Source organism: Lonchura striata, chromosome Z, assembly GCF_050655825.1.
Source record: "Lonchura striata isolate lonStrDom1 chromosome Z, ASM5065582v1, whole genome shotgun sequence".
NCBI classification, from domain to species: domain Eukaryota; kingdom Metazoa; phylum Chordata; class Aves; order Passeriformes; family Estrildidae; genus Lonchura; species Lonchura striata.
In genome coordinates, this window is record NC_140740.1 from 3,659,006 (window position 1) to 3,686,658 (window position 27,653).

At 40.0% G+C, this 27,653-nt stretch overlaps 2 protein-coding genes across 10 annotated transcripts; one reads left to right on the forward strand and one right to left on the reverse strand.

Moving 5' to 3' along the window:
- Positions 1-1,967: 1,967 nt before the first annotated feature.
- On the reverse strand, positions 1,968-16,796 carry LOC144248187 (uncharacterized). Of its 9 annotated transcripts, XR_014951153.1 has the most exons (6): positions 15,933-16,424; positions 14,996-15,067; positions 7,754-7,836; positions 3,404-3,610; positions 2,335-2,413; positions 1,968-2,203 (listed from the first exon to the last, which is right to left on the reverse strand). XR_014951153.1 is itself a non-coding variant. In XM_085566342.1 (5 exons), the coding sequence occupies exons 3-5, from the start codon at positions 8,414-8,416 to the stop codon at positions 3,433-3,435; spliced, it is 333 nt and encodes a 110-aa protein (XP_085422468.1). In that variant the 5' UTR covers positions 8,417-8,528; positions 14,996-15,064; positions 16,516-16,784; the 3' UTR covers positions 1,968-3,432. The 9 variants fall into 9 exon arrangements, 6 of the variants coding, with proteins under 6 accessions (XP_085422468.1, XP_085422464.1, XP_085422467.1 ...); XR_014951154.1 differs by adding an exon at positions 6,153-6,267 and having other exon boundaries at positions 1,968-3,610; positions 15,933-16,430; XM_085566342.1 differs by lacking the exon at positions 15,933-16,424 and adding exons at positions 8,345-8,528; positions 16,516-16,784 and having other exon boundaries at positions 1,968-3,610; positions 14,996-15,064.
- Positions 16,771-27,181, forward strand: CZH5orf63 (chromosome Z C5orf63 homolog). Its single transcript, XM_021551851.4, has 6 exons — positions 16,771-16,831; positions 18,901-19,031; positions 21,600-21,720; positions 24,340-24,396; positions 25,154-25,367; positions 26,639-27,181. The coding sequence occupies exons 3-5, from the start codon at positions 21,601-21,603 to the stop codon at positions 25,331-25,333; spliced, it is 357 nt and encodes a 118-aa protein (XP_021407526.3). The 5' UTR covers positions 16,771-16,831; positions 18,901-19,031; position 21,600; the 3' UTR covers positions 25,334-25,367; positions 26,639-27,181.
- The last annotated feature ends 472 nt before the right edge of the window (positions 27,182-27,653 follow it).

Sequence of the window (27,653 nt, forward strand, 5' to 3'; positions counted from 1 at the left end):
CCAATCATAGTAGGGTGGGGGCAGGAACCCAGTGGGGTCATGCACCAACTCCTCATCTGGCAGCATGAGATGGACAGAGCTGCAGAGGACTCGGCGGTTGTCCTGGTTTAGTTGGGAGGTTCTGCGGGAGAGCCGGAGCCCATCCTCATGGCTGCGGTCCAAAGAATTGTACTGTCCAGGCAGTGGTTTTCCTGGAGTGTAGGGAGGCCGGGGCCCTGAGGCCAGCCATTTTCTGTCATCACACAGCCCTGCATCACACTCCACTGCTTGTTTCCCAGCTGGTATTGCTGCTGCTGGTAATTCCTGTGGGGGATCTTGGGGATGGTACATAAGGTTGATGGAAATAATCTGGTGGCCAGTGAGGGCAGTTCGTTTGCACATGTTCCAACTGGCCCCAATTAAAACAATAAACATTGTTAAGATCCACCACTCATTTCCCCCACTCCTTTGCTTACAGCAAGGACCACTGTATGTTCCATAGATGAAGCCTTTGTGTATGCCTCAACCTCTGGGGGATGGTGGGTTCTGGGTCCTGAGGCAATGCCCTAAGTACCTTTTTTGTCTTAGAGTTAGCATTTGTGATGGCCATCTTTCATAGAAGCTCATCCCGAGCCTCCACGTTATCAATTTGTCTTTCGATGCCCTTTTAACCTGCCTACAAAGGTGATAAATATTTCCTTGGGGCCTTGTAGAATAGATGAAAAGTTTTGTAAAAGTAAAAGGAGTACTTAAAGAAATGAGGCTACGCAGGGTGCCTGCTCCCCAGGCATAAAAGACACACTCACCGCAGAAAGGGCGCAGGCAAAAAGAAGCAATGTCGTGGGACTGGTGGTTCCTGTCAGTCCTTTGGCTCTTGGGAGCTTCCCTCAAAGCTGCAGGTTCCAGAACACCTTAAGGTGCTGACAGGCCAGGAGAAAGCTGTCCTTGCGACAACAAAGGCAAAGCTCCTCCTGGAGCTGGTCCTTGAATGGTGCTTTTGTTTTTCCCAGAGAATGCAGCCCATGGCGCTCTCAATCTTCAGGAAACACTTTGAGGGACTGGACTGGGCAGGTGTCCAACCTGTTCAGGTGCCAGTTGCAGGCTGCCTTGGGCAGGTCTTGTTGGGGTGCCCGCTGATCTGGGAACGTCTCTGCCCCAGGCCCAGCGAACAGCTCCCCCAGCCAACCAGATGCCCAGGCCCAGATGTTATAGATTTTCTCCTCACCAAAAGAATGGGAGCGCACTCCATGTGGCAGTCCAACAGGGTTTATTGAGGGTGCAGACAAGGATCCAGAGAGGAGCAAGGAAGGTAGATAGGCTGGGTGGGTAGCAGGTAAAGCAGGCTGGGAAACAACCACTGTTGAAGGAGGCTAGGGATGGAGAGCAGGTGGCAAAAAGCCCAAAAAGCCCCCTGGTAAAAAGGCCCCTGACTAGGGTGGGTTCAGGGTGTATCAATTGGGAGAAGGTAGGAGGAGACAGGTTTCACTGGGCCAATGAAGGTAAGGGTTGAGGGAAGAGCTGGGGTGGTATGATGCATGAGCAACCAATGCAGAACAAGAGGGGAGTGACTGTAGCAAACAAGCCAATGAGGGAGCTGGGGATACAGAACTTTCTAGTGTCAGGGAGTGAACTTTGAGTGACAGGCACATATTCATTTTCATTTGGGAGAGAGGGATCTTGGGAAGTTGTCACACCTTCTCGCCTTGAGCTAAATATTGGAGTCTTCCCAAGGCATCCCTGTTTTGTTACTCTCAGCCCCAGCTCCCACAGAGATGCTCTTAGGACAGCAGTGATCTCGGCAGCTTCTGCCATGTCACTGCAGAAATTGAATTTAATTTTCTTCTATACACCTTCAAGCATTATCAATTACACTAGAAGTGATCTCAGCTCCTATGGACAAACATAAGATATCTGTATAGTGCTACATCTTTGTTACTTTCCTGTCAAGGCTGTCATTGGGTCTGGGGTCTTCAAAGAGGCAAGAACAGTTGTTGGTTGCTATAAAGTTGTTTATTGCATGAATACATCAGTCTCGAAGGCAAAGAGTTCTAAGCAGCAGCAGCAAGAGTTGTTCCCAGGCACACAGTCCAATGTCCCAAGCAGCAGCAGCAGGAACCACAGCTTCTTTCTTCTTTGTTTTCTTCTTTCTTCTTTCTTCTATCTTCTTTCTTCTTTCTTTTTCCTTATTTTCTTCTTTCTTTCTTCCTCCCTTCATAACAAACACCTTAAAACAGGGTGTTTTTATTTGTAAAACATCCAATCAGCTAAAAGCACGATTCTAAAACATTCTTTCTAAACCAATCTAAACTTAGTTTTAATGTGTGAAAGTAGTACAAAAGTATTGTTAGTTCTTACCTAAAAAAATATGTGTGTAATATTACAGTCAGCATTGACCATTGCAGAAAAGCAGCTTTTCACTAGCTTAAATTTCACACCTGGAAGAAAATGCAGGTAATTTTGCAATTGAGAGAAATGTTCTTTCACTTACTACCTAGCAATGTAGGTAATTTTGCTAAACTTCTGCAGCTGAGGGAGCAGACTGCAGTCTGATTTCTGACCAAAGTCTGCATGTGTGGAATTTTTCTGTTCCCATGTAACTGGCAGTTTTGAACAGACTAAAGAGAGACAAAAGTTTGTGCCAAAGATTAAACTCAAGTTACAAAACACAGGGGTCATGGTAAGACTTGCAGCCAACCTCTGCCACCTCAGTAATTGTGGAAAACCCTCCTGTACCTCCTGGGCAGTGTTCCTGTGTGCTGCCAGAAACTATCTCTACTTCCTGATGACTCTATGACAGCTTGCATCTGTCCCACCATATCTGGTTCTTCCTCAGCCCTAATTGCACCACTTCAAGAATCTAGGAAATAAACAAACCACAAAAGGAGAAACTAAACTGCTGGACTTTAAAAATCCAGAACAGGACCTCATCAACTAGCTTCCTTGGAAGAGACGTCTGAAGAACGCGAATATATGATGGCCAAAATGCATTAACAGTTACATGATTTACAAATTGTAACAAGTTACAAGAAATATAAAGGTGTCCCAGCCCTCCACAGAAAAGTACTCCATTCCCTATTACACCTACCTGGCACCAAATGCTGCCCTGCCAGCTGCACTGGGAGTCATCAGAGATCCCTCATGTTTAGCTCACATCTTAAATATAACATCCTTTAACATTTAAAAGGGTGGAGGATTTAATCAACCCTCAAAGATTTGGTGTTTTCTTTACTTTTTCAAAATATATTTGGGATTTGGGATTACTTCTTTTGCATTTCAAATTCAGTTTAAACACTTAAGGGGATGTTCTTCCAATTTAAAACAACTGGTGTGTATTAGCAGCTACATTTTCTGGAAGGGCTGGAAGTCTGAAAGACTAGACATGCCTGCCAGGCTATAAAGCAGAAATAGGAAATACTGCCACATTCCTTCCATCATAATTCAGTGTCCTGAAGTTCAATTAGATGCCACTGGTTGTTGGCTGTCATAGCTTTGCTTTATCTCAGAGCTTCGGAGTTCATGGAAATAGGATTGCAGAGAAAATGTGGAGATGCTGCTCAGAGCTCTGTCTGAGGCATTGCCAGATGTGTCTGTGCTCAGCACACTTCTCCTCTGCTGCTGTTCACGTTGGTACCTAAGGGCAGAGAAATCAATGAGGCAATTATATTTACAGCTATGCATGCTTGATAAAATCACTGTGCTCTTGGGGGCAATAAATCAGGTACAGAGTGTGTGTCTGGGCTCAGCAGGTCAATATTAATTTATAATTTTATTACCCATAGGGATTTGCTTGTTTGTTTATTTATTTATTTCACCCTATACTTTTTTAAAATTATGTATTATGCTCACATCACTCTGGAAACTAAGCTATCACCTTTGTTTTCTCCCACATAATAAAGCAAAAATGACTAATTATTTTTACACTTAAGCATCGGAAAGGTGCAGAAGATGATGTGGTGCCTTACAGATCCACAACCAGAAAAGATAAAAGCAAACAGAATGGGAACACTTGCATGGTACTTTTTTTGTGTATTCATGCTGTCTCAGGAACAACTGCAGCCACTCCAGGTGCATCAAAAGCATCAAAGTACAGACAACAACCAAAATTCATGGAAACCATTTAGAGGCAAGGGAGACTTTTTGGGTAGTTTCTCCAGGTGAAAGGAGTCAAGGCTGTTTATATAGAAAATACCAGTTCACCCCTAGCACTACAATGAACAAATCTAACAGGAAATAACATCGATGTGAACACCTCTGTGTTGATTTTTAGCTGCAGGTGCTGCACTGGCAGTCAGATTTTAGGCTGAAACTCCTTTCCTCTGTGTGTGCAGTGCACAGTTCAGAGGGCTCTGGATTAAAGCAGAAGTCTGACTTCCAAGATACACTGTAAAGCAGACATTCCTGTCTCAGGGAGTAGTCTAGGTGAAAAAATAGAAGATATTTAAGAGGAAGAGTTCTTGTTTATAAAGACATCTCTTAGTGTTTTTACATCTACAGCAAAAGGATTCTTTTACAGCTTTAGTCTTTGTTCTCTGCAAAAGTCTATGAACAGAACATTACTATTGTTAAACACATAAATTAGATATTATTAGGTACTAATAATTTTTATTACATAAATATAATAACCACTGTTATAGTGAAGCAGAGATATCTGTATATAAATTTTTATTATGATAAGCAGTTATTTACATTTATTTCTTTATTTATGAAGTGTAGACTCCTTCTGTGTAAAATTCTTGAGGAGTCATTTTTCAAATAAGGATAAGAATTTTCCAAGCTAAGGAGGAATTTTCCAAGTTTAAGGACTTTTTTTCTCCTCCTTCAGAAAAGGAGGGGGGAAAAAAGGGATTTTTTAGTTTCTAAAAATAAAAAGTGCTTTTGCCTAAAATGTTTCCGTGCTTTATCTGACCTGAGTTTCTGATGAAAGATCAATCTCTCATTATTAGCTTTCCTTAAACTGAATGTCCAGGCTTGAATGTGAGCTACTTTCCACTGATTGTAGTTAGGCTTCTTTCAGTTACAATACATATAACCCCTAATAGCAGTATATATTTTTACAACCAAACTGGTGAAGTTGTGGCACGTTACATACCTCAATATTTTTTCCATGGAATAACATATTCAAAATAACCCAGATTAAGAAGGAAGAAAAAGCAACACTTCTTCAGTTTTATTTATCAGGAATTTTTCCAAGAGAACATATAAATCAAGGTAAATTTAAAATTAGGGGTTTTTTGTTATTAAATATGTGATCGTTACAAAGCAGCTATTAGGTCTATGAGATTAATATAAGTATCTATACATATATAAATTGGTTTATAATGAAATTATTTTTTTTTCTTTCAGAAAAGCTTTATATGTTAGGCAGTTTCCAGCATTTTTGTAATAAATTTACATTTATTCTTCTTTATTTACGATTCTAGCAATTTTTGTAATTACCAGCCAGCCTGTCTACTAGTTACCCCTTATATGTTGCACAATACAGGAAACTCTTGCTAATGATAAAATATATTTTAACATTATATATAACTTTTAATTGTGAGAAAAAACAAAAAATATAATACTATGTGCTGTTTTGAATATTTGGAATTCTTTTTGATTGTTATTTCATTATTACCTTTGTGCATTTTACATTAGCTGCAAGCAGATTTGACCTAAAATTCTTATTCTACACCCTTTTCAGACTTTTGGTGTACATTCAGATGACCTAAATATAGAGAATTTTGAACTGCTAATGATACATCCAACATTATCTACAGAGAGGATGGAGCAGAGTTACTGAAATGTCATACCAACAGATTTCTGTTTTCAGATTTCAGTGTGCTTTCTTCTAATGTGTCAAAATCATTATTTCTGTTCTGCATTAGAACCTAAGTGGATAAGTGATTGCAAATGTACTTATGGAACCTGATATTTATTTAAAAATCACACCTTTCTTTCACAATGCCATTTGAAAATTCAGGCAAATTAAATTTATTTTTCAGGATCTCTTCAGTAAATTTCCTGCTGTGGTGTTGTTTCCTAAGCCTCTGATGGAATATCCAACAGCTCAAACCAGAAAGGTGTTAATGGTTTCATTGATTATTAAAAATATGATCCCTAAGTAAATACTGGTAGCAACATAAGCAGCTGTAAGTATTTAAACATTTAATTAACTTGTCATTAGGGCAAATTACCCACTGAGCTCTGCAATGCCTGCTACAGATCCAGTGCAGTAATTTTAAAGTAAGTCAGGTATCTTCACTGTTCTGCACTCCTTTTTCTGCACAGAGGGGGTAGTCTAATAGATACCTGTCAAAAAAGAAAAACCAAATAAAAGGATCTTCTTTCTTCTCCCTTAAACAGTTGTACACCCACCAGCCACTCTCTCTGCACTCTTCCTCTTTCTTTTCTTACATTTGTTGTCAGATTGCTCTGGGATTTCTTTGCCTTGGTAGTGTTGCCTCCACTCCAGCCCAAGTGGAGGGGCAATTGCTGTTTTGGAACCGTGATTCTCATTTCACTATATCTGAGGAAAATATCTCATTTCAATATATCTGTAAGCTAGCAGCAGCTGTTCATCTGCTGCTTCTGTGTCTGAGATAAAACCCTGAAAATACAGGTGCAAAATCAGGATGGGGCACAAATAGTTTGTGCCCAAGATCAAAGATTATGAAAGAAGCACGTGTAAGTTACTTAACAATGTGCAGATAGAGGAGATATACAGGTTGGTCTGGTTCTGGTCAGCATGACCTTAGTAAAGCCCTGTTGTATCCTACACAACTGGAATTCTGCCCACAGTGCAGTAGAAATCCTTTATACTTCTCTGTTTGTTTTAGTTATAATTTATTCTTCTAGAGACACTGATTATTGCTTTTATATTGCACCACCAAGGCAAGGTCTGTGCTGCTGGAGCAAAACCCATCACCTGGGGCTTCTGCTGAGTGCTGAAAATTTGGTGGCCAGCAAAACACAGACACATCAACATTTTCTCTTCATTCCAAGTAGACCACTAACCTCTGCAAAAATTTATTATTAAAGAAATATCAGCACATAGGCTGTGGAACAAATGGTAGTGATATTAGGGTTTGTTAACAAAGAATAAATTAAACCATAGAGCAATAAGAGTGCAAACTTATTTTGTGGCTTATTTTGTGTCACTGCCTCACTTTTTTTTTTGGCAGGATTTTTTGAAGAGGCTGTGAGTGGTACTCAAAGGTGTCACAGGGGGCACAGGAGTTGTGATACTGGAAGGTGGTCAGATTTCTGGCTCATTTTGGGGAGTCCTTTGCACCAGCAGAACACAGCCCCTGCAAAAATTAGCAGCAGGCTTCTTATTTGAGAAATTAATCGAAATAATACATGTTAGGTTTCTAAACATCAGGGGATCAGGTTCACAAAGCCCTAAGCAAGGCACTACTTGAGGTCCAGTTTGACTAATTTTATTTCATACTGTAGGACATATAATTGCCTGTAAATACCTCAGAGATGTTCTGTGAATAATTAAAACAAATACACACAAAATTTTGTTTTAATAGCATTTTGAAGATAGAATCATATTCTTGCCCCCAATGCACTCTTATCTCATATGCTGAGTATCATCAGGTCTCTAAAAAGAATTCTGCTACCTTTCATGAACTAATAACTTCAAGCACTAGAGGAAGTCGGAGAGATTTTAAATATTTCGAAGCAAAGTCGAGCACGAGCCACAGGGTGCCGCTCTTCTGCCAAATAAAGAACATTTCCTGCATTTTACTTGCCAGTGAATCTGGGACAACAGGAAAAGTTGCGGTGATACCTCGGAAGAGCTGAGGAGTGGTTTTGCATTCGCATCCCGATGACTCCCCTTGAGGAATTACGGGGTGTAGTACGGCTGCTCCACTGCAATCAGCGAAATCATTAAAATGAGGAGTGAACATGAGTGAAATGAGGCATGAACAGAATGACAGAAGGGAGTAAAAAAGCACAGGCAGAGCCAGACAAGCTCCAAACAACTCTTCCTTTCCACTCTTAACACCACACAAAATTCTGATCAGATGCTTTAGTCTACGGTTTAATTAGTGTGTACTGTGTTTAGACAGGCTCCTAACATTTGAAGTTGATCCTCCAAGATCTTGATGCTCCACCTGTTCTGGTGTTATGCACAGAGTTCCTAATTTAAAATCTTTACAATTCCTGAGCTGCAAATACCTTCTTGGCAGCCTTGTCCTTCTGTACCTGGGACAAAGATGAAGTTAAGTAGTAAATGGCTCTTCCCAGCATTGCTTCGAGAAAAACTGCTGTGCACTGACTGAGTAAATCTATATTGAAATGGCCGTGGCAGGGATTGACTCTCCTTGGTCAACAAAAAATATTTATTCTGTTGCTTTATAACCAAAGCTGCAGGTACCTTGTCAGGAAAATTGTAGTGCCTTGAAGTTTCTTCTTGTAGTAACCCTGAAGTGATGAAGTGCTTCCTCATCTTTATACTGATTTTGTAATTCCTTGCAGTGATAATTTTCAAGAATAGCAGATTCTCCTGCTTTTTAATAGCCACCTTGCTGAGGAGAATGTAATTACTTTTCTATAACCTCCTGTAGAAAGATTGTATTTGTTTCTATTCAGTAACATGCAGTATTTGCAGTATAATTCCATAATTGTCTGCAAAATTCCCCACCCCTCCAAAACTATTAGGCAAATGTTAGAGCAGTACTAAAAATAATGAATGTATCAATAACAACCCGTTATAGATTCTATGGCCACACCATTTTAGCTACTGAAAGTAATCAGTGAGAAAGATGTTATTCCAACTATTTATTTACAAGTTTTTCAATGTTAATTTACAATTAATTATGTCATTCTGTACCCATGCTAGCACACCATGGTTATGATTAAACATAAGATTTAAGGTACTTAAAACTTCATGTGGTTATATGAAAACTCAGCAAATGCAAGGAACATTTGGAAGCTCATTAGACTGAAGACCTGCTAATTAAAATTACATTCTAAAACTGTGAAGTGTGATTCCTTGATGGATTTATACTGTCTGGCTGAAGAATCCTAGGCACATTTTAAAAGAATTAGAACTATACTGGATATAAACTTTGAATTGTGGTTATTGTTCTGTTCTGACAAAGCCTAAGTCCTCGAACAGATAATTACACACAATTTTTGAGCCTCAATTTTGCCTCCTGACAAGATTCCACTTAGCTAAAACCAAAGGGACATCACAGCATCTAAAGTGGACTTCCCTGAACTATAAGGAAAAACTTGTAAAAAGAGACCCCAAATGCTGTATCTCAGTCATGTCAGTTTAATTTTGTTCTCCAGTTAAAAGAAATAAATTACTACTAACACTGCACATCATCATCAGCATCAATCCAGATTTGTTACCTTATCTGTTATTTTGTTTACAGTAATATGGTATTGACAAAATGTTTATGCACTTTTCTTGGCACCCAACTCTGAAATAAAGATCTGTGAGGCAGCATGAACTCCTGTTTTCTCGAAATACTAGTTTTCTACTAGTTAACACGAAGACGGTAAAAAATAGGACTGTAGTTCTTCACCTTTTGCCCAAGATTGCACCCTAAGGAATAAGTTTTGCAGCATGACTCACCAAATTCCTGTCAACACAGCCCCAGTGAAGCCAAAATAGGAGTTCTGCATTTTCTTCTACAACTTTCTGCTTCAGATAAATTTACCTCGTCCTTTGCACGGCAGTACTAACCCAGAATTCACTAATTATTCTTGCCTACTTAGATATCTTTTTGCCTTGTTCAGAACAACTGTCTCAGTATCTTCCTCTTTATCTCACCAAAGAAATACATACAATACTGACACAAAACGTTGAAATGTAACAGCAAAAAAGCCTCTGCAGGTGTTCTCAAAAATCCATTCTGTTGAGTATCTGCTGTATTATTTCGATGCCTGGGCAGCATGCAGTCACATTCCAGATATGTTTCATGAACAAGAACTTTCCTTGAAGCTACAGGCTGCCAGGCAGCAGGGTCCTTTTTCTTTTCCAGAATATGAAACAACGGTGGAAGTAGAAGAAAACCACAGAAAATTAGGTGAATATATAAATAGTAGCCAGTAAAGGTACCAAATTATTACCTGTTTTGTGTCCCATTAGTTTCTGAACTACTGGAAATAGCTGTTTCAACACAAACAGAAAGTAGCAGAAATTCTTTCTAATGAGCTGAAGCATTGCAGAAAACAATCTTACATGTGTAAGTATATAATCATTAAATTTGTTTATGAATAAGTGCTAAAAATCCATTAAAAATTGTTTAGAGACGTTGTATGGCAAGATCTAGGTAGACTAAAGAATGAACCAGTGAAACAGGGGGATGATTTTGAGGGTTTTCCCAGTTATCAGCTTGACAAGACACCCTGTGTGTGATGTTCCACAGTGGCAGAACAAAACAAGATGGAAACAGAGAACCCAGAGGGATTAAAATGATGTCTTACTTCTGTAGAACTGGAAACTAAACTAACAGGAGGAAAAAAGAATAGAAGAAGAAAAAAAAAAAGGAACTTAACCAGATACATTTTCATTTGGACAGGAGGGATGTCTAGAATATAGAATTTTCAGCTTAAAGTACCTGTGTTTGAGGATTAATTCACTGACAAAGGAAGAAAAGAAGTGAATATTGTGGAATCCTCCCTCCTTTTAGGTATTTTTAACCCAGTAATCTACACACCTGCACAAACAGAGAGCTGATCAGGAAATAAAGGAGTCATTAGAAAACAATAAATTCTTTTTCCTATATGCCTACTGAAAGCTACACAGTCTTGTTAAATGTTGCTTCTGGATTAAAAATTGACTTTTGGGGTAGAAAAGACAAAATGCCTGCCTACAGTTTATTTAAATTGTGGGAACTCCAGCGTAATCTCTCCAGGAAAGTGTGGAATCTCCAGTGAAGTAATGAATTAAATACCCTGAAATTAAATCAAACAGAAGGAACAGAGGGAGTGAGTAGGATGATATAGCTGCATTGATTAGGAATAAAATGAAGAGTTCATATTTTATAGCACCTGTGCACCAGTTACAACAGGATTGCTTTAATTGGAAATGCTATTGCAATGAAGTTGCCATCCTTTCTGGCTGTTTATTTGATGTAGATCTCAGAGCAGTCAATAAAGTATGATGAGGCACTTTATACCATTGTCTCTTACAACTTTAATTACGGCAACACCCCAGGCAGGAGTTAGCCCATCATGTGTCTCTCTGCAGTAGGAAAAAAAACATTATTAGAAGCTTAGCTCAATAGGGCTTGTGATCAGCCCCACTCAGAGATCCACACAACACTCCACAACTGATTTTTGCTTCTGTCAAACCAAGTTCTTGAGATGTTTAGGCAAGGATAATCTGTAACTCAACACATTTTTTGTAACAAGAGGTTTTACACAGAAAGTCAGATCTCTCATCTGTGGAAAAAAATATCATTGTAACATCACATGCTAGATCACATTCTGGGCAGGAAAATAATGCAGGTAAAGGCCTAGCAGCAAATGAAGATGTTTTTGTGTGACTTTAGGTTCTTGTTTAAGAACAGTAAATCCACAAGGAAGGCATTCTCATGCTTTGTAAAAGTTCTCTTCAGGAGACAGACTCTATATGAATTTTGAAGCTGCACCCATTTGCCTTTGTTCATCTTCCATCTCACTGATAAAAGAAAAATGTTGTCATACAAATCACTCATCACATCCCTAGGCCAGGAAAATCCTCCGCAGCTGAACCACTATGAGGATTTTTCTCTATCAGGGTCAAATGCACCTTTCACTTTTAATTTTGGAATAATATTATAATTTATTTTAAATCAACACAGAACACAACACTGCTGCTGTTATAATTAGCAAAACACAAAACACTTAGCAGAAAATGTCCATGGCATTAAAGGGAATGGGTTATAACATCAATTATGCTCATAGTCAGTCAATTATTTACTGCGGAAACTGCAGAAAGAAACAAAATTTCCTTTAAAAAAAATCGTGTGAATAGATTTTTTTGTGCCACATGCTGACTTTAATCTGCTAGCTAGGTTTAAAACTATTGTAATTTCAAATGTAAAAGCACAGCTTTTTTATTCAGGTGGACTTCAAAATACAGAGTTTTAACACTAACACTTCTTGTTAGCTTTTTAGCAAAGGGGCAGAATATGACTTGTGTTTCACCATAAAATAATGAATTAGGAATAACAGCAAAAATCAACTTCTACATGGTAGTAACCCTATCTTGCATGGCTTTGAAAGAAGTGTTAAGAGTGTAAGGTATTAGAAGAAGGATCTATTTCCTTTAGAAACCCATATTATGTGGGAGAAAGTAAAAGAAACACATATAATATTAGGTAGTACTTCATTACTGAACACATCATTGCAAAGCACAAAATCAGCCTGAAAAACTAATTGTTCTTCATTTGAAGACCATACCAGAGCCTCACACTCAGTCTTTTCCCTCATTTTCTTTCAAACTGTGAATGTTTTTTCAAGTGGTGAGGCTTGCAGGGTTTTACAGGGAGAGGCCTTGAGAGACAAAGCATTGGAAGATATTTCTAGGAAGAAGGTATGAACATATAGGAGTAAAATGAAATTTCTGCTGTTCACTTTGTAATGCCAAACAAATGCTATTTGTTCACGTATCACTTATGAGCAATCAAAGGGATAGTGAGCATGTGATGGGAGAATTTTGGTTAGCAAAGGGACTGCTGCAATCCTCACATAATTTACATGGCCCAAAATTATACACATTATTTCACTGTCCTGTTATTCTTCAACTATATAATAAGAAATGAGGGGAGTAGGGCATTTGCAGACACCATCTACCAGAGCAGCCTTAATTTGTTTGAAAAATAAGTGTTTATCCTAGATTCCATAAAAACTTCCATTACCCTCAAACACTTTCCACTGAGCCGGAATTTATGTAAAGCCAATTTTACTATTAGAAAAGCTGCTAAACACAACTCAGTCTTAGCACTCAGAGCAAACATACCACAAATTATTTTCTTTGCTGCATGCAAAAGAATGGCCTGACCCAAGACTTTTTAAAGGGAAGAGAAAGAATAGCATTGATTTCCAATAGGCTCTGGCTTAGCCTGGAACCAAGTGCTCTCTTGGTGCTCAGTAAATTAATTTTTGGATACCATGTGTCACCATGGCAATGGTCCAATAGAAAACAGGAGATACAAAAATAAAACCAGAGTTCTGCTCAAGTTGCTGTTGCGCAATGGGTCAATTAATGTGTCACCATGTCTAACACTCAGATGATCCTTGAGCTAGCAGACAGTGAAAAGTTAATGGGCAGGCAGTCCCTTCCCTTCTGCAGGTCATTTAAGCAAATGAAAATGCTTCTCCACTGGCATTCATCATTTAAGGAATGCATTATGGGTTTTTCTTAAAAGCATATTCCTCAAGGTGCTTTTCCTCAGGCTAAGATCTCCAAAAGCTGTTCTTTTTACAACAACAACAAAAAATTCTCTCATATTAGAATCAAATTCTCTAATACATTTTTCTGGCTCTGCTCCTTATTGAAATTACTGAATGTGTGATGCTGTGATTATTTTTTTGATTTGTCACCTTTTCCATACTCAAGTTATTTGAGCATTAAGAATTTCACTTTTCACAAAATTATTCCTTCCCCAGGCAGCCTGTTCCAATGCGTGGAACAGTGAAGAGTGTTTTAAACTTAATATCCTAAACCTCCCCTGGCCCAGCCTGAGGCCGTTCCCTCTGCTCCTGTCCCTGTTCCTGGAGCAGAGCCCGACCCCCCGGCTGTCCCCTCCTGTCAGGAGCTGTGCAGAGCTCCAGGTCCCCCCTGAGCCTCCTTTCTCCAGGCTGAGCCCCTTCCCAGCTCCCTCAGCCTCTCCTGGGGCTCCATTCCCTTCCCCAGCCCCGTTCCCTCCTCTGGCCACGCTCCAGCCCCTCAGTGTCCTCCTTGGAGTGAGGTGCTCAAAACTGACCCTGGGATTTGAGGTGTGGAATGGCTTTAAGCTGAAAAAGTGTAGATTTAACCTAGTTATTAGGAACAAATCTTTCCCTGGCAGGGTGGGCAGCCCTGGCACAGGTGCCCAGAGCAGCTGGGGCTGCCCCTGGATCCCTGGCAGTGCCCAAGGCCAGGCTGGACACTGGGGCTGGAGCAGCTGGGACAGTGGGAGGTGTCCCTGCCATGGCTGGGGTGGCACTGGGTGGAATTTAAGGTCCCTTCCAACCCAAACCATCCTGGGATTCAGTGGTTCTAACTCAAAATGACATAGAGAAATGAAATAGAAATCTGGAGGAGAACCAAATTGAATGCAATCCATCAGAGCATGAGTTCTTTCTAGTTAGGATTGTGAAACCATGTCCACACTTTATTGAAGAGATATATTTATAAAGAAAAAAAAAAAAAAAGAAAGGAAGGCTTATGGCATGGCACCTATGCAGGAAATTTAGCCATTGAGTCATAACTGCCCTTGAAATTTAAGGGCATCCTTTGTGCCATAATGAAAACTAGCGTGGAGTTGCATTTCTTTCAGATGTCAGAACACATTTTTAAATATCAAACTTTACAGCAATCCATCTCACTCCTAAGCAAAGTGATAGTGAGACATGCTCTAAGTAAATTCTTTCTGCATCTGTCACTATGAAGATTAAGATTAATCTCATAAATATTGGATTAAAACCAAAGCTAATTTTGTGCTGAGATATCTACAGTGGTGTATCAAAAAACTGCCAAAACAAAACTGGTTAATTGTAAAGCAGATGTTTGTAGCATAAGAAAACCTTTTTATTAAAAAAAAAATTTATTTTTTTCCCATTTCTTAACCCTCTTTTTTTTTTTTTTTTTTCATACTTATGCTGTATTATATACAACCTGATCTGAGGGTGACACCAGCTTATACCTGAGTGCACAACAATAAACACATCTGGCAGTGTAAGAAAATTTTGACTTGGCAGGAGCAGTCAGTGGTTTGGTTAAGTGAACTATTTTAGGCAACATGACAATCCTACTGAAACCAGGAAAGGAACACAGCCAGATCCCTTCTTGCCTTCAGAAACAATTTAGTTTAAATAAACTGACCAGTTTTGGGAGTTGTCTCCTCCAAGTTCCTCTGGGAATTTTAGACACATGTCCCACAGAAGGATAGACCTGCTTTGGGAGTGAGAGGGATAAAATTAATGTGAGACTCTAAGATGTCAAGAACATGCTGATCTCTTTATTTAAACCTGCTTTCCAAGTTGCCTCTGCCTTCTCTCTGAATGTCCTCCCACCCTTTCTGAGAAAGTAAAAGCCAGGTGAGGGCCAGCTCAGCACTTCCCTTGTCAGGTCTGTCCTGTACCAGTGCCAAACACCAAAGCCTGACACTGGATTTTCTGATGCTGGGGGGAAGAAAAGAGCAGCCGGTGTCAGCTGCCAGCATTACATCTCTGTTCAGCAGCAGGGATTAAGATAGTGCCTGAAAAGAAGTCACTAAGACCCTGAGCTGACTTGCCCTCATATTAATTTAAATGCCAGTTAATTACACATGTCACATCAGCAGGGTAGGATTACTGCCCTGAAGAGCCTTTCTCCTAAGTGCTGCTGTGCTTCTCAAAGCACAGATGAAGAAGACAAGCTGACTTGAGCCTCTGCCCTAAAGATTTGTCTCTCGGCCTAGGGACAGCTACTATAGCAAAACCAAAATCCTGGCAGAAATACAGCAGTGTATGTAAGCATGAGCCTGCTGCTTTAGTTGCCCGCAGTGGACACTTGCTATTTTTTACTTAAAACTTTTCTGGGGAAAGGAAAATGAACACACCTGACAAGCTGACACACCTCACAGTAGTCAAATGGAGCATCAAGAGCATCCTCTTAGCACCTGAGTGGAGATATTTATATGTACTAATAAGATCTCATCTCAGTCACCCCTAGACTAACAGGCCCAGCTCTTTCCCTGAGTGCTTTCATTGTTGTGACATTTGTTCTTTAATTATAGCCTCCAATAATGTGGATTTTTTCCATTGTACAGAATACCCACCTGAGTGGGTGTCCAGATTCCACATTGCAGGAGATTGGAGGACACGATTTCGAGGCTGCTGCCCACTTTCTGGTAGATAACAGAGGGAATGGAGCGAGGGGAGTGGGGAAGCTGCCAGCCAGGACTGTGCTCTGGAGGCAGAACTGGAGCAGTGCTAGTGCTGGTCATGGGGAGCCTGATGGCTGTGGAGCCAGTCACGGCTTGTTGTTGCCAACACACTCAGGAAAAGCAAGATGTGACAGGAAAAGGGGCCATGCAGAGCCAAAGCAGCACTCTTGAGACAAAAATCCTTGTTCTAGGACCACACAAATAAAAGGCAGCATTGGCATGAAGTGGGTATGAAATGATGGCCAAAGGTTGATTTGTGGGAGGGACGAGACCACAGAAGGACCCAGGGCATCTCATCATCTGGATTTCCTGCTTTCCTTCCTTCCCTTCCCTTCCCTTCCCTTCCCTTCCCTTCCCTTCCCTTCCCTTCCCTTCCCTTCCCTTCCCTTCCCTTCCCTTCCCTTCCCTTCCCTTCCCTTCCCTTCCTCTCTCCCTCCCTCCCTTCCTCTTTTATCCAAACCTTCCATGCACTCACAGCAGCAGCTCAGAGACTAACACACCAATTCCCATGGCAAGTCTCCAACTCACTAACAAAACGTCGTGATACCATTACTACTATGACACTTACTATTTCTATTATTGCTACTGCATCACTATTCCTGATGCTATCACCACTATTGCTACTACTATTACTATTAGCATTTTACTTCCTCTTGCGGACCTCGGCCGCCCCCTCCGCCCTCGGGGAGCGCTTCCCGAGCCTGTGTCGCTTCCTTCCCGTGGCGGAGTCACGTCACAGCCGGCGCTGCCCGGCGCGGCTCCGCCCGCGCGTTCCGGCGGAGCTCCCGCAGGTGGGTGCGGGACCGGCCGCACCCGACTGGGAGCGGCTGCGGCTCCTCGGGGCTCCGCTCCTCGGGGATCGCTTCCTCGCCATGCTCCCCCAGAAGGGATTCGGCCTTTCGGGATGCGGCTCCCCCCGGGATGCGGCTCCCCCGGGATGCGGCTCCCGCGGGATGCGGCTCCCGGGAGATGCGGCTCCCGCGGGATGCGGCTCCCCCGGGATGCGGCTCCCGCGGGATGCGGCTCCCGCGGGATGCGGCTCCCGCGGGATGCGGCTCCCGGGAGATGCGGCTCCCGCGGGATGCGGCTCCCCCGGGATGCGGCTCCCCCGGGATGCGGCTCCCGCGGGATGCGGCTCCCGCGGGATGCGGCTCCCCGGTTCCTGCGGAGGGTCCGGTTACAGGTTTGCGAGTATCGGCATCGCCAGTCGGGCTGGCTCCTTGCGGGGGATAACGAGGAGGCCTCTGGATACACTGTACCCTGCTGGGCGCGCCGGTGGTGCTGGGGTGGCTTAGCTCAAAAGTTTCCAAATAGAAATGTTTGAAACTCTTACTGAGTAATGTATCTATAATGTACATAATTCGTACATACGCATATATATATATATATATATATAATATATATATATATTATATATATATATATATATATATATATTTATTTATTTATTTATTTATTTATATATATATATTATATATATACACATACATACATATATACATACACAATATATATAATTTATATAAATAATATTTAATTTTTATTTATTTTATATTTTATATTTTATATATTTATATTTATTTATACACATAATATGTTTTTATCTTTATTTTTCGCATATATACACACACAAGTGTGTATCTTACACTCACGTATTGTATGTAGATGCGTGCAAATATGTATCTTATAAGTAAATATTTATAATATATTTCATATTAATATCTATTTTATGCATTTATAGGCATATCTGTAGGTATATCTTTATATGTGCATATGTATGTATATATAATGCATACATATATTTATATATGTATAATGTAGAAATATGTATCTATAATTTATGTTAATATATGTGTATATTTGTATATACATATAGATTAACATCATTAACAATATCAATTTGTATACATGTATATGTACTCATACAAATACTTGTATATTTGTATGAATATGTATGTATAGGTATATATTTATATCTGTCTAATATTTATATACTTAAAACATACAAGCTGTACATATAAATAAAATATATACATACCACATAATAGACAAGGTCATTATATACATAATTAATATACAGTATCATTATATACATGTATAGCATAATATACAGTATCATTAATAAAATTTTTGTTACAATACACCAAAGCAATATTAAATGCTTTGGTGCATTGTATCAAATACAATTACAAATAATTACATATTAAAATGACCTTAATATGACCTATCTAAATATTAACATATATTAATATCAGCAATATCTTAATATTTTAATAATATTGCTATATTTGCTAATATTATAATGTTATAGGAAGCATCTAAGATATTAATATTTCATTAGATACATGGTTATATATAAAACGTATGCTGTGTTCTATGACATATGTTATCCTCTATTATGCTATTATTACTATTATCTTTTAAACTCAGTTAGAAACTTTACACTATGGTAGCAGTGTGTTGTTTTGTGCAGGCTCTGTATAGTATTCAGAACAGGACATTACAGCAACCTGTTGGGTGTAATTTAAATTATCTGGAATTTGGAGCGTGGCCCTGGAGCAGACTCTAGGATGCATGCTCCTGGAGGAATGACTGAACAAAATGTGTTACTCATTGGGATGGACTGACACTTCCATCTTTTCTGGGATGGAATGCAGTGTCTTTGTGGCATTTTCCCCAGGTTATTCTACTTTGGATGGGAAAATGCATGGAAACATGCACTGATTGCATAACATCACCCCACAGATATAACTGGTATTGCTGATGATATCTTTGAATTTCGAGCTGTCGCAAGAACCCGATTCTCCCTGAAATTCTAGAGTTATGAGTATGTGCAGAAAGATTTTCTTGTATTTTGCAGGTCTCCTCTGAAAGCCTGGTGGGGTAAAAGCTGTGTGGGGATCTCCACAGCTGCAGGATTTGCTGTCCCCACTCACAGGGACTCCCTGTTCTGTGGCTGTGACTCCTATTTCCCTGCTCAGCATTTCCTTGGTAGGTAATCAAATGTAGACTACCAGAGAATTTCGTTTCCTTGATGGCCATAGCTGATTTTGAATGAGGAACAAGAGGAGATAGGTGTTTTTAAATGCCATCGACATGCATTGTGATATTTGCACCTACTTGCTCCCCACATTCTCTTTCAGATGTTACTTAAAAGATAAAGACTTCAAGAACAAAACCATCCATGCTTGTCTTTCCTTGATTGATGCTGAGATTAAGTTTATACAGATACTTACCTCATCTAAATAATGGATGGTTTTACTGTCACAACTTACTTTTCCTGCAGATGAGGATTTATTGGGTGATGGAAATCCTGTTAATGGGAATTGAGTCCAACTTGGCTTTGCAAAGTAGAGGATGGGCCAAGTCCAGACTGAAAAGAATAATTTGTTAAATATGTAGCATTGTGGTGTAGGGGAAGGTAAATTCTCAAGTTTTCAAGCATCCTTTTTTGCGTTTATGTATTCATTTTTTCCCCTGAAGCAAATCTCTATAATTGGGGGTTGTCTAGAGAAAGATCCAGAATAATGATATGAGAAGTTTTGTGCATTTTAGTGTCTTTGGTATCATTTTGCTTAGGTGAATAAATAGACAGGCAGGACACTGATTTCTTTAGGTTATTTATAAAAACAGCCAGCCAGTCTCATGTTAGCCCTGGAAACAGCAGATCCTTTCCTCAGTAGCAGTACTGGTCAGTGAAGATTTGCTGTTGGATTCTGAGTGCAGAATTTCTTGTAATTACGTAAAATCAGTGTGGAAGTTAAGGCACTGCTGGTGGATTTTTTTGTTTTGTTTTTGGGTTTTTTTTGTGTTTTGTTTGTTTGGTTGGTTGTTTGGGGTTGGTTTTTTTGGGGTTTTTTTGTTTGTTTTTTGGGGGGTTTTTTGGTTGTTTTTTTTTTTTAGTCTCAGAGCTTAGGTACTGATAATGTTTTATTCATTCCCCTTCAGCTGATTTTTGGCAATAAAAGCATTCTTAAAAAACTTTCCAGAAAGCAGACCTCTTCCCCCCCATGCCATTTTTATTTTGCATTTGAGCAGGCCAGCATGCTGTAAGCACTTCATGCCAAAACTGCATCCATTCCGGGCTTCCATTTACTGTGGGTTTAAAAAAAAAAGACTGAGGCTCTCCCTGTCATCCAGATCTGCATTTTTCCAAAAGGTTGCAAGCTTGTCCATACAATTAACATGCAAAATCCCAGGCAGTCCTATTTCTACCTTGCTAAGTGAAACAAATGCAGTAGCTGTCAAGGACTGTGACCTTTGGCAGTGTGTGCTGTGCCAGTCACTGCTCAGTGACAGGAATTTTATTGCTCTGCCCCTTGGCAGCTGACTCTTACTAATAGCTGCTGTCTTTTGGCTGTGCAGGAAGATTGGTGGAGCAGTGCCCTGTCACCCACTTTATTTTTTCTTATGGTTGTGGCTTAGAAATACAGCTTTAAAGTTTAGAGTCCACTGCAGTGTTCTTCCTTAGTGGTTATTCTGGATAAACCATCTTGTTAAAAGGAAGCTTTGTGATTTTGGTACTGAGAGATCCAGTGAAGCAGAACACTGGGCTCTTTTTTACTGAACATTCTAAACCATGCCTAGCAGTCCTGCTCACTCTTAAACTGAAATTGAAACATCACGTTGTATGTTTAGCTTTAGATAATAGATCTACAGGTAACTCAGGCCTGAAACTGAGCAGAAGCAGTTTGGCATTGGGTAGAAAGGATTCAGTTTGGTTTTCCCACTGTAAATTCTGGTATCAGGTGTCATGTCTGCTGGTAATCACTATGCAGAATCCCTTTGGCTTCCTTTTTTTGTCCCTCGGTCCTAAAATGCCTTGTAGAGGTCATGGTAAGACAAAAGTTTGGAGGAAGCAGTGTTGCTATTAATGACATTATGAACAGGTGACTTCAAGACTCCAACGTGGCACCCTTCAATAACACTTTACTTATTTAAACCCTCTCAAAGGAATCACAAACCCATCAATCAAGTTGCTGTTGCAGGGAGGACTTGGAGCAGTGTGAATGCTTTTAATATTACCAAGTTAAATTAACTTGGCTACAGCTTTTTACTCACTGCAGAGCACATTGTATTAGTATTCTGATTAGGTACAGATTAGTTTTTTTGATGGAATAATTCGGTTAAGTAGACTATGTCAAACACTGCAGCAAGATTACAGAGGTTCAAAGCACGGCACTTTGCATTTTTAAATATGTAATTCCAGCTGGCATCTGTGGAGCTGGAACAGCATAATGCATTTATGTCAGCATTTGTGTTAGGGAATTTAAAGGAGGCATTTCAACAAGAAAACATAGGTGGTTTGTTGTTCTTTCTTCCTTTTTTAATGGAACTGCTGGTTTTTGAGCTGCACAATGTTTCTGGCCTGCCACATAGCAAACCACCTCCCTGATGGATGTGTTGATACCGTGAGCATAAAAACCCTGGGATGAATGTTTTGGCTGTGTGTGATTTAGAGCTGCCACGGAAGCGTCGCGTTTATCCTGACATTAAATTTCATGAGCTATAACTTGGCACAGAACAACTCAGAGTTGTATTTTTTCCTGCCTGAAACAGGATGATGTTGCTCTGTTTTCTGAGCAGAGCCCTGCCACGAGCCAGGCATTCACCCAGCCCACTGAGGAAACAACTCTGCTCAGCCAGCACCAATAAGCCAGTGTTGACTTTATACACCAAGGTAAGAGCTGTTCATACAATAAAGATGGGCAAGACTGTGTGTTTGTCAGCTCTGATACACAGGAATTACAGATTAAATGGCTAGCCTTTGCCTTTTTCCCCCTCCTTCAAAGTAGTGCTCATCATTTTACTTAGTGGGTTTCTGCACACCAGGTTTTGGTGCACAGCCCTGCTCTCATTGTAGCAAGTAAGAATTAGCTATCAACAAATATTTCAGGACAGTTTTGCCTCTGTGACTCTATGGTTCATTTCCTAGTTGAAGATTTGGCCCAGCTGCCAGTGATTCACCCTGAAAATGGAGAACAGACATGAATTGTTACACACAACCTGCCAACCACCAGCATCAACAGTCAAAGCAGGCTCTTCAAAGTGCTCTTGCTTAATTTCAGTGCCACCTATGAGACTGTAAAATTTATCCAATTAGTGCTGGGAGCACGTGAGGGAAAAGTAGATTTTCCTTTACCCTCTTTTTTTTGCTTTATTGGCAGCTGATAAAACATGGGTAGGATTCCTAGGCATGTTTAGAAAACAGATGAGATGAGCAGGCAGGGTCATTTGTGGACTGTCACATTCCATGAATGGTTTTCAATTATTACCTGCAGAGTTCTGCAGTTTTATAAAGGATGGTACGGGGCGGGGGGTTATACTGAATTTATGTGGTTGTTGCAGCTTTCAAGAGAATAACTACAAATGCAAAGCACTGAGAGTGCTGACATCAGTGTGGTGGTTTTAGATAAGATTAAAATAATTTCCTCCTCCTGCTTGGTGTTTTTTCATTCCATCTCTAACCATACAGGAGTGTTTAAACTGTGTGACAAATGCATAGGTTAAAAACAATAGGTCAGCATCCATTTAATAATCAGAATTATACTTTAAAGTTGCAGCTTTCTCTTCCCCTGCCCAGTTCAGCCTCAACTCATTCGTAATTCAAATGGGGTAAGATAAGGATTAATACTCTTACCTTTGGGTTAATAATTGGAAAAAAATCCTCTTTGTGTCTTACAATTCCTAACTAGTAAGGCACTGTGTGAAATCAAATTTTCTAGTAGCAGATTTCCAGCAGTTCTCTGAAATGGCCCTTTGTTGAAGGTTCTTTTTAGCATTATTCTAAATGTTTACTGCTAACTTTAAATGTTCAGTGGCAATTGCAAAGAAAAGTGCAGTCTATAAAAAAAAATCTAATCTACACTATCTTATGCTAATTTGACCTCTTGTTTGCTTCCTTCTTATTTTTAGTAAGGAGAAAAGAGGAGGAGAAAGCAGAAGGCAGTTATGACTTCTGAATAAACTGATAGAAACTACCAAATGGGTTTCCCTTGTTTCCCCTTTTCTGCATTTGCTTACATAAATCTACTTCTAGAAAATATTTCACTGTTTGTTAAAATAATTCAGTTTTGACTTTGAACCAGTACCACCTAGTGCTTAAGCTTCCCATAAGAGTAAAACCATGTTTGTTTCCCAAAATTTAACCTCCTTTGCCAGATGCATTTGTGTGCCTGGTATGTTGGGAAGCTCTCCACAGGCCTGGAGGAGCCAAGTGTGTCCTGTTTTAACTGGAAGGAGCCTGGTGTGTTAGAAAATTGATGTTAGACCAGTCCCTCCAAAAGCAACCAGGACTATGAAGAACACAGCACTTCAGTGTCCTGCATAGGTTTTCAGAGCATAAAGACTTGTCCATGTGGGAAAGGCAGTTTAGATTAGATCTAAATAAAAGTAGAGGTTTTAATCCGAAGGAATTAACGTGCAGGTTCAGATTAATTTATTTAAACAAGCTCTATGAAGACTTTTCAGTGGGAGAAGGAGAAGAAGGTCTGTTCCAGCTATGGAAGGTGTTTTGGGGCAGAGGGACAGAGAGATCATGTTCGCCTCCATATACTTTGCCATGTGAATTATGGGCTAAATTCTGCTATTGCAAACATTGGAGCAATGCCTTCATGAGAGTTACTTCTTCAGTTACAGCCTGGGTGGTCAGCAGAACCCAGATGGGGGAGTTTTAAAAAATGTGAGGGTTTTTTGACTTCATCACAGGTCAAAACACTGCAGCTGTTTGCCAATTCTCCACGCTGCAGGTTACTCTCCTTCCAGCTCTGCAGTTTGGAGGATCCTGCTTAAATTCTTCCAGGCAAAGCTACCCAATCTTAAATTGCCTTCTTTTCTGATTTGAACTGAGCTGTGTGTCTTGATCTGAGACAGGCTGGAAGTTACTCGTGTGGCTTTCTCATTCCTCTTTTAGCAGGAATGGCACCTGCATCTGTCATAATTTGGTGATGACAGTACTTTGAATACTCATTGCTGACCAAAATGAGGGGTCTCTGCAAGACCTTTCAGATCATTCCTTTGGATCAGATTTTAGAAGACTATTCATTTCCTCCATGAGAAATGGAATAGCAAATGTAAAATAATTAAATTCAGTGGCTGGATAGTTTGTTGGGGTTTTTTTTTTATCCATATTGCACTGCTAAGTAATGTTTTAGAACTTCCTAAGACAGGGTGCTTGGTGCAGGGAAGGGAACCTGAATTTACAGTAATGAATGCTCCTGTCTGTGTGTGTTACTTCATAGTACAAACAACTTTTGTGTTTTACTGCATGGTTTAAACTACTTTGAATGTTTTCATTTAGAAACCATGCCCTCTGTGTGATGAAGCAAAAGAAGTTCTTGAGCCATACAAGAGAAGGGTAATGTATGGAAATTCTGTATATGTTTTCTATATGGAAAGAACAGTTAATCAGGATTCTTCCTTTGTAAAAAGAAAATTGCTTGGATTTATTTGCATCTGTTATTCTTTCATGGATGACCTCTTCAAGACAATTTCAGCGCTGATTTACATAAAACTCATTATCCAAAAGCATTTTGTGATAATGCTACTCAAATAAGTACTGGCAAACTAAACCAATATAGACCATGTTGCAGTAGTTCTTGAAAACACTCCTTCTGTAAATACTTTTGCCTTGTCTGAAGGAGGAGTTTGCAACTTTTATGAGCCAGGATGTAATTTGAGAAGGATGTGACTAAGTGGGGCTTTGAATATTCGAAATATGTGACTGCAATTTTTGCCGTTTTTCAACCGGGTTTTGATCTCTCTGTTGAAGGATGAAACGTTTATTGGATGCATTGAGAGCTGTTGCACTCTGCTGCCTGTTTTATTCCCAGCTATGTGTTTGTTGAGGTTGCTGCCCACAGGAGAATGGTTCTGCACAGTGGAGCAAGAATATTCTGGGCTAGGGAGAGAGTCCCTTGTGGAGAGGCAGCCAAGGGTTGTGGCTATATAAATTTTGTACTCAAAAAAGCAGGCCTTTATCTACAACACAAAGAACAACCCTACAAGCTTCAAGAAAACAGCTTTGCATTTCTGAAGAAAACACTGATCAGAAGACAAGCAGGTATTGTTTTTTAGTGTCCAGTAGAAACTGACATATTTCTTCTCTGCCACAGTTTATTCTGCAGGAGGTGGATATTACCCTTCCAGAGAACTCAGCGTGGTATGATAAATACAAATATGACATACCTGTTTTTCACTTAAATGGGAAGTTCCTAATGAAGCATCGTGTCGACATTCAAAAATTTGAGGAACAACTTAGGAACCTGGAATTGCAAAATGAGAGAAACCAGTGAAGAAAATGCAGCTGCTCTGAGGCAGATCTCAAAGGTGAAAAGAACTGTTTGAAAATAACCCCATATTCGTTATGTGACCTTAAATTTCTTAGGACATATGATTCTGAAAAACTGGAGTGACTTGTGTTCTGCTTTGTGTTAACCACCCAGCCCAGCTGCACCAGGGGCTGCCTTTTCTGTGCTGCTCATTTGCTGCTCTCGTGGGCTGGTGTGTTCACTGACAGAATAAAAGCTGCTCCATAACAGCAGATAAAGTAAACTCTGTTAGTATGGGGTTGGCATGGCCAGGTTTGGGTAGTGGGGGGTGGTTTCTCTGAGAAGCTGCTGGAAGCTTCCCCTGTGTCCAGCTGAGCCAGGTAGCTCCAGGATGGATCCTCTGGCCACATCCTCAATGATGAGGAAGGAAGAAGGAGAGAATGTTTAATAAAATGACTGCAAACTCCATTCTCCATCTCCCTGAGGGGAAGGAGGAAGAGAAAATTGAGAGCAAAGTTAAGCCTTGGAAGAAGGGAAGGGTGTTAAAGGTTTAGTTTCCTTTGTCTTTATCCTACTGTGATTTGATTGGTAATAAACTAATTTCCCTAAGTCTCTGCTGCCTGTGACAATGATCAGTGACTGATCTCTCTGTGTTCTCATCTCAACCCACGAGCCTTTTATTGTATTTTCCCTCCTCTGCCCAGCTGGTGGAGGGACTTGACTTTTGTGGGTGTGTGGCATCCAGCCAGGATCAGTGTTTAAAAGATGATTAGCACATGTAGACGTAGATTAGACTGTAGATGTGTAGAATTCCTTGAAGAAGTCTAGGAGCCTATCCTAAATGATAATTCAAAATAGAAAATAGAGCATTTACTGTTAAATTAGAAGGACACTTGATTAAAGACCACACACTCTCAGTGGAATTGTCATCATCACAATTTGATACAGTTATTGCTAACACCTAACGCTGAACAGTTTATTTTTCACATTTCAGTTCTGTCTTCCACACAGCTGCAAATCCGTTTATCATGTGACAAAAATGCCATTTTTTTCAAGGATTGCTGCAGTTAGATTAGTTACATTAGTTACATAGGCAATGCAGGCCTGTGAAGGAGACAGAATGCCCAAGTTAAACATATTTTCAGGAAGAAGAGAATGACAGATTCAGGAAAAGACAACCATTTCAGCTTAAATAATCTGTAACAGACTGGAGAAAGATGCTGGTATTTTTGATGTATTTAATAGATTCTTTAACACAGAAACTAATCCCTACCTGCTGCATTTTCATTCTTCTTATCATGGTGATACTCACTCTTTTCTCCTTACTAGGAATTTAAGCAGGCTCACTTGACAGATGTGTCTTCACAGAGGGAAGAATCCAGATGCAATGCCTGGCTGGAACACCAAACTGAAATAAAGCAGGCTTCAAGAAAGACAAGTCTTAAGTTTTGGAGAATGGTTTAATAAGTCAGCTGATCTGCTGTGGTGAAAATGGACTGCTCCTTCATGGCCTTGTCCTGCAGTGTCTTTAGCATTTGACAAATAATTTGCAATCTAGTTTTGATGTATACCCCAATATGAAAAATTTCTGGGGAGGAGGGAATCAGAAATTAAAACTTCCAGCTTAGCAGCTTTACTCCACTCAGGTTCTGAAACTATCCAAGAATTCCCAGGAGGGAGACCTGTGCCATTTTTTTAGCAGAGAACTTGAGGTAAGATCAGCCAGATCATGGATCCACAATGTTTTTCATCACCATTAGCAGAAGAACAGAGACAAACATTTCTATGCTTTCTGCAGTTCATAAAGCTACAGTCAAAGTTCTAACTGTTCCACGGGTTACTGTTAAATAAAAGATCTGAATTATCTCTCTATCAGCAAGTGCCAGTTGCCTTTCTTCTATGATTTGAGATGGTTTCAGAGGGCCCAGGTTTTTTCCTTACTGAGGTTTTGTGATAAGAGAACTGCATAGAGCACTTGTCAACCATAGCTCAAGTGCTCTTCTAAAGTGTAACAGCATTATCTCAAAGATAGGGACAACAGAGGTCATGTGGACTTGCCCCATTTCCGAAAATACATAACTGGCAGAGACTGGCAGAACTCTCAGGGAGGTTTTTGCCTTTGTTTTATTTTAGTAAGGTCTGTTTTGGCAAGGAGAAAAAGGAAGCTAAAACCAAACTTCTTAATAATTTTAGAGCTGATTAATCCCTTGTTCCTCTTTCTGTCAGACTGGATATTTTCCTCTGTAGCCACTGTCACATACTTTTTCCCCCACTTATTTTTTAAAGTGAATGATAACAGGATTTCCTTAATTTTTGTCCATTTTGTTGCTTTTGTGAGTGAGAT

Excerpts from the sequence above, each read along its gene's own strand:
- LOC144248187 (XM_085566338.1), bottom strand. The coding sequence starts at position 16,100 with ATGACCAGCACTAGCACTGCTCCAGTTCTGCCTCCAGAGCACAGTCCT. Across the intron at positions 15,068-15,932 it reads GAATCTGGACACCCACTCAG|CAGGTCTATCCTTCTGTGGG; the intron begins GTGGGTATTCTG and ends TCACTCCCAAAG. Across the intron at positions 7,837-14,995 it reads GGAGACAACTCCCAAAACTG|TGGAGCAGCCGTACTACACC; the intron begins GTCAGTTTATTT and ends CGCTGATTGCAG.
- CZH5orf63 (XM_021551851.4), top strand. The coding sequence starts at position 21,601 with ATGATGTTGCTCTGTTTTCTGAGCAGAGCCCTGCCACGAGCCAGGCAT. Across the intron at positions 21,721-24,339 it reads TGTTGACTTTATACACCAAG|AAACCATGCCCTCTGTGTGA; the intron begins GTAAGAGCTGTT and ends GTTTTCATTTAG. Across the intron at positions 24,397-25,153 it reads TTGAGCCATACAAGAGAAGG|TTTATTCTGCAGGAGGTGGA; the intron begins GTAATGTATGGA and ends TCTCTGCCACAG.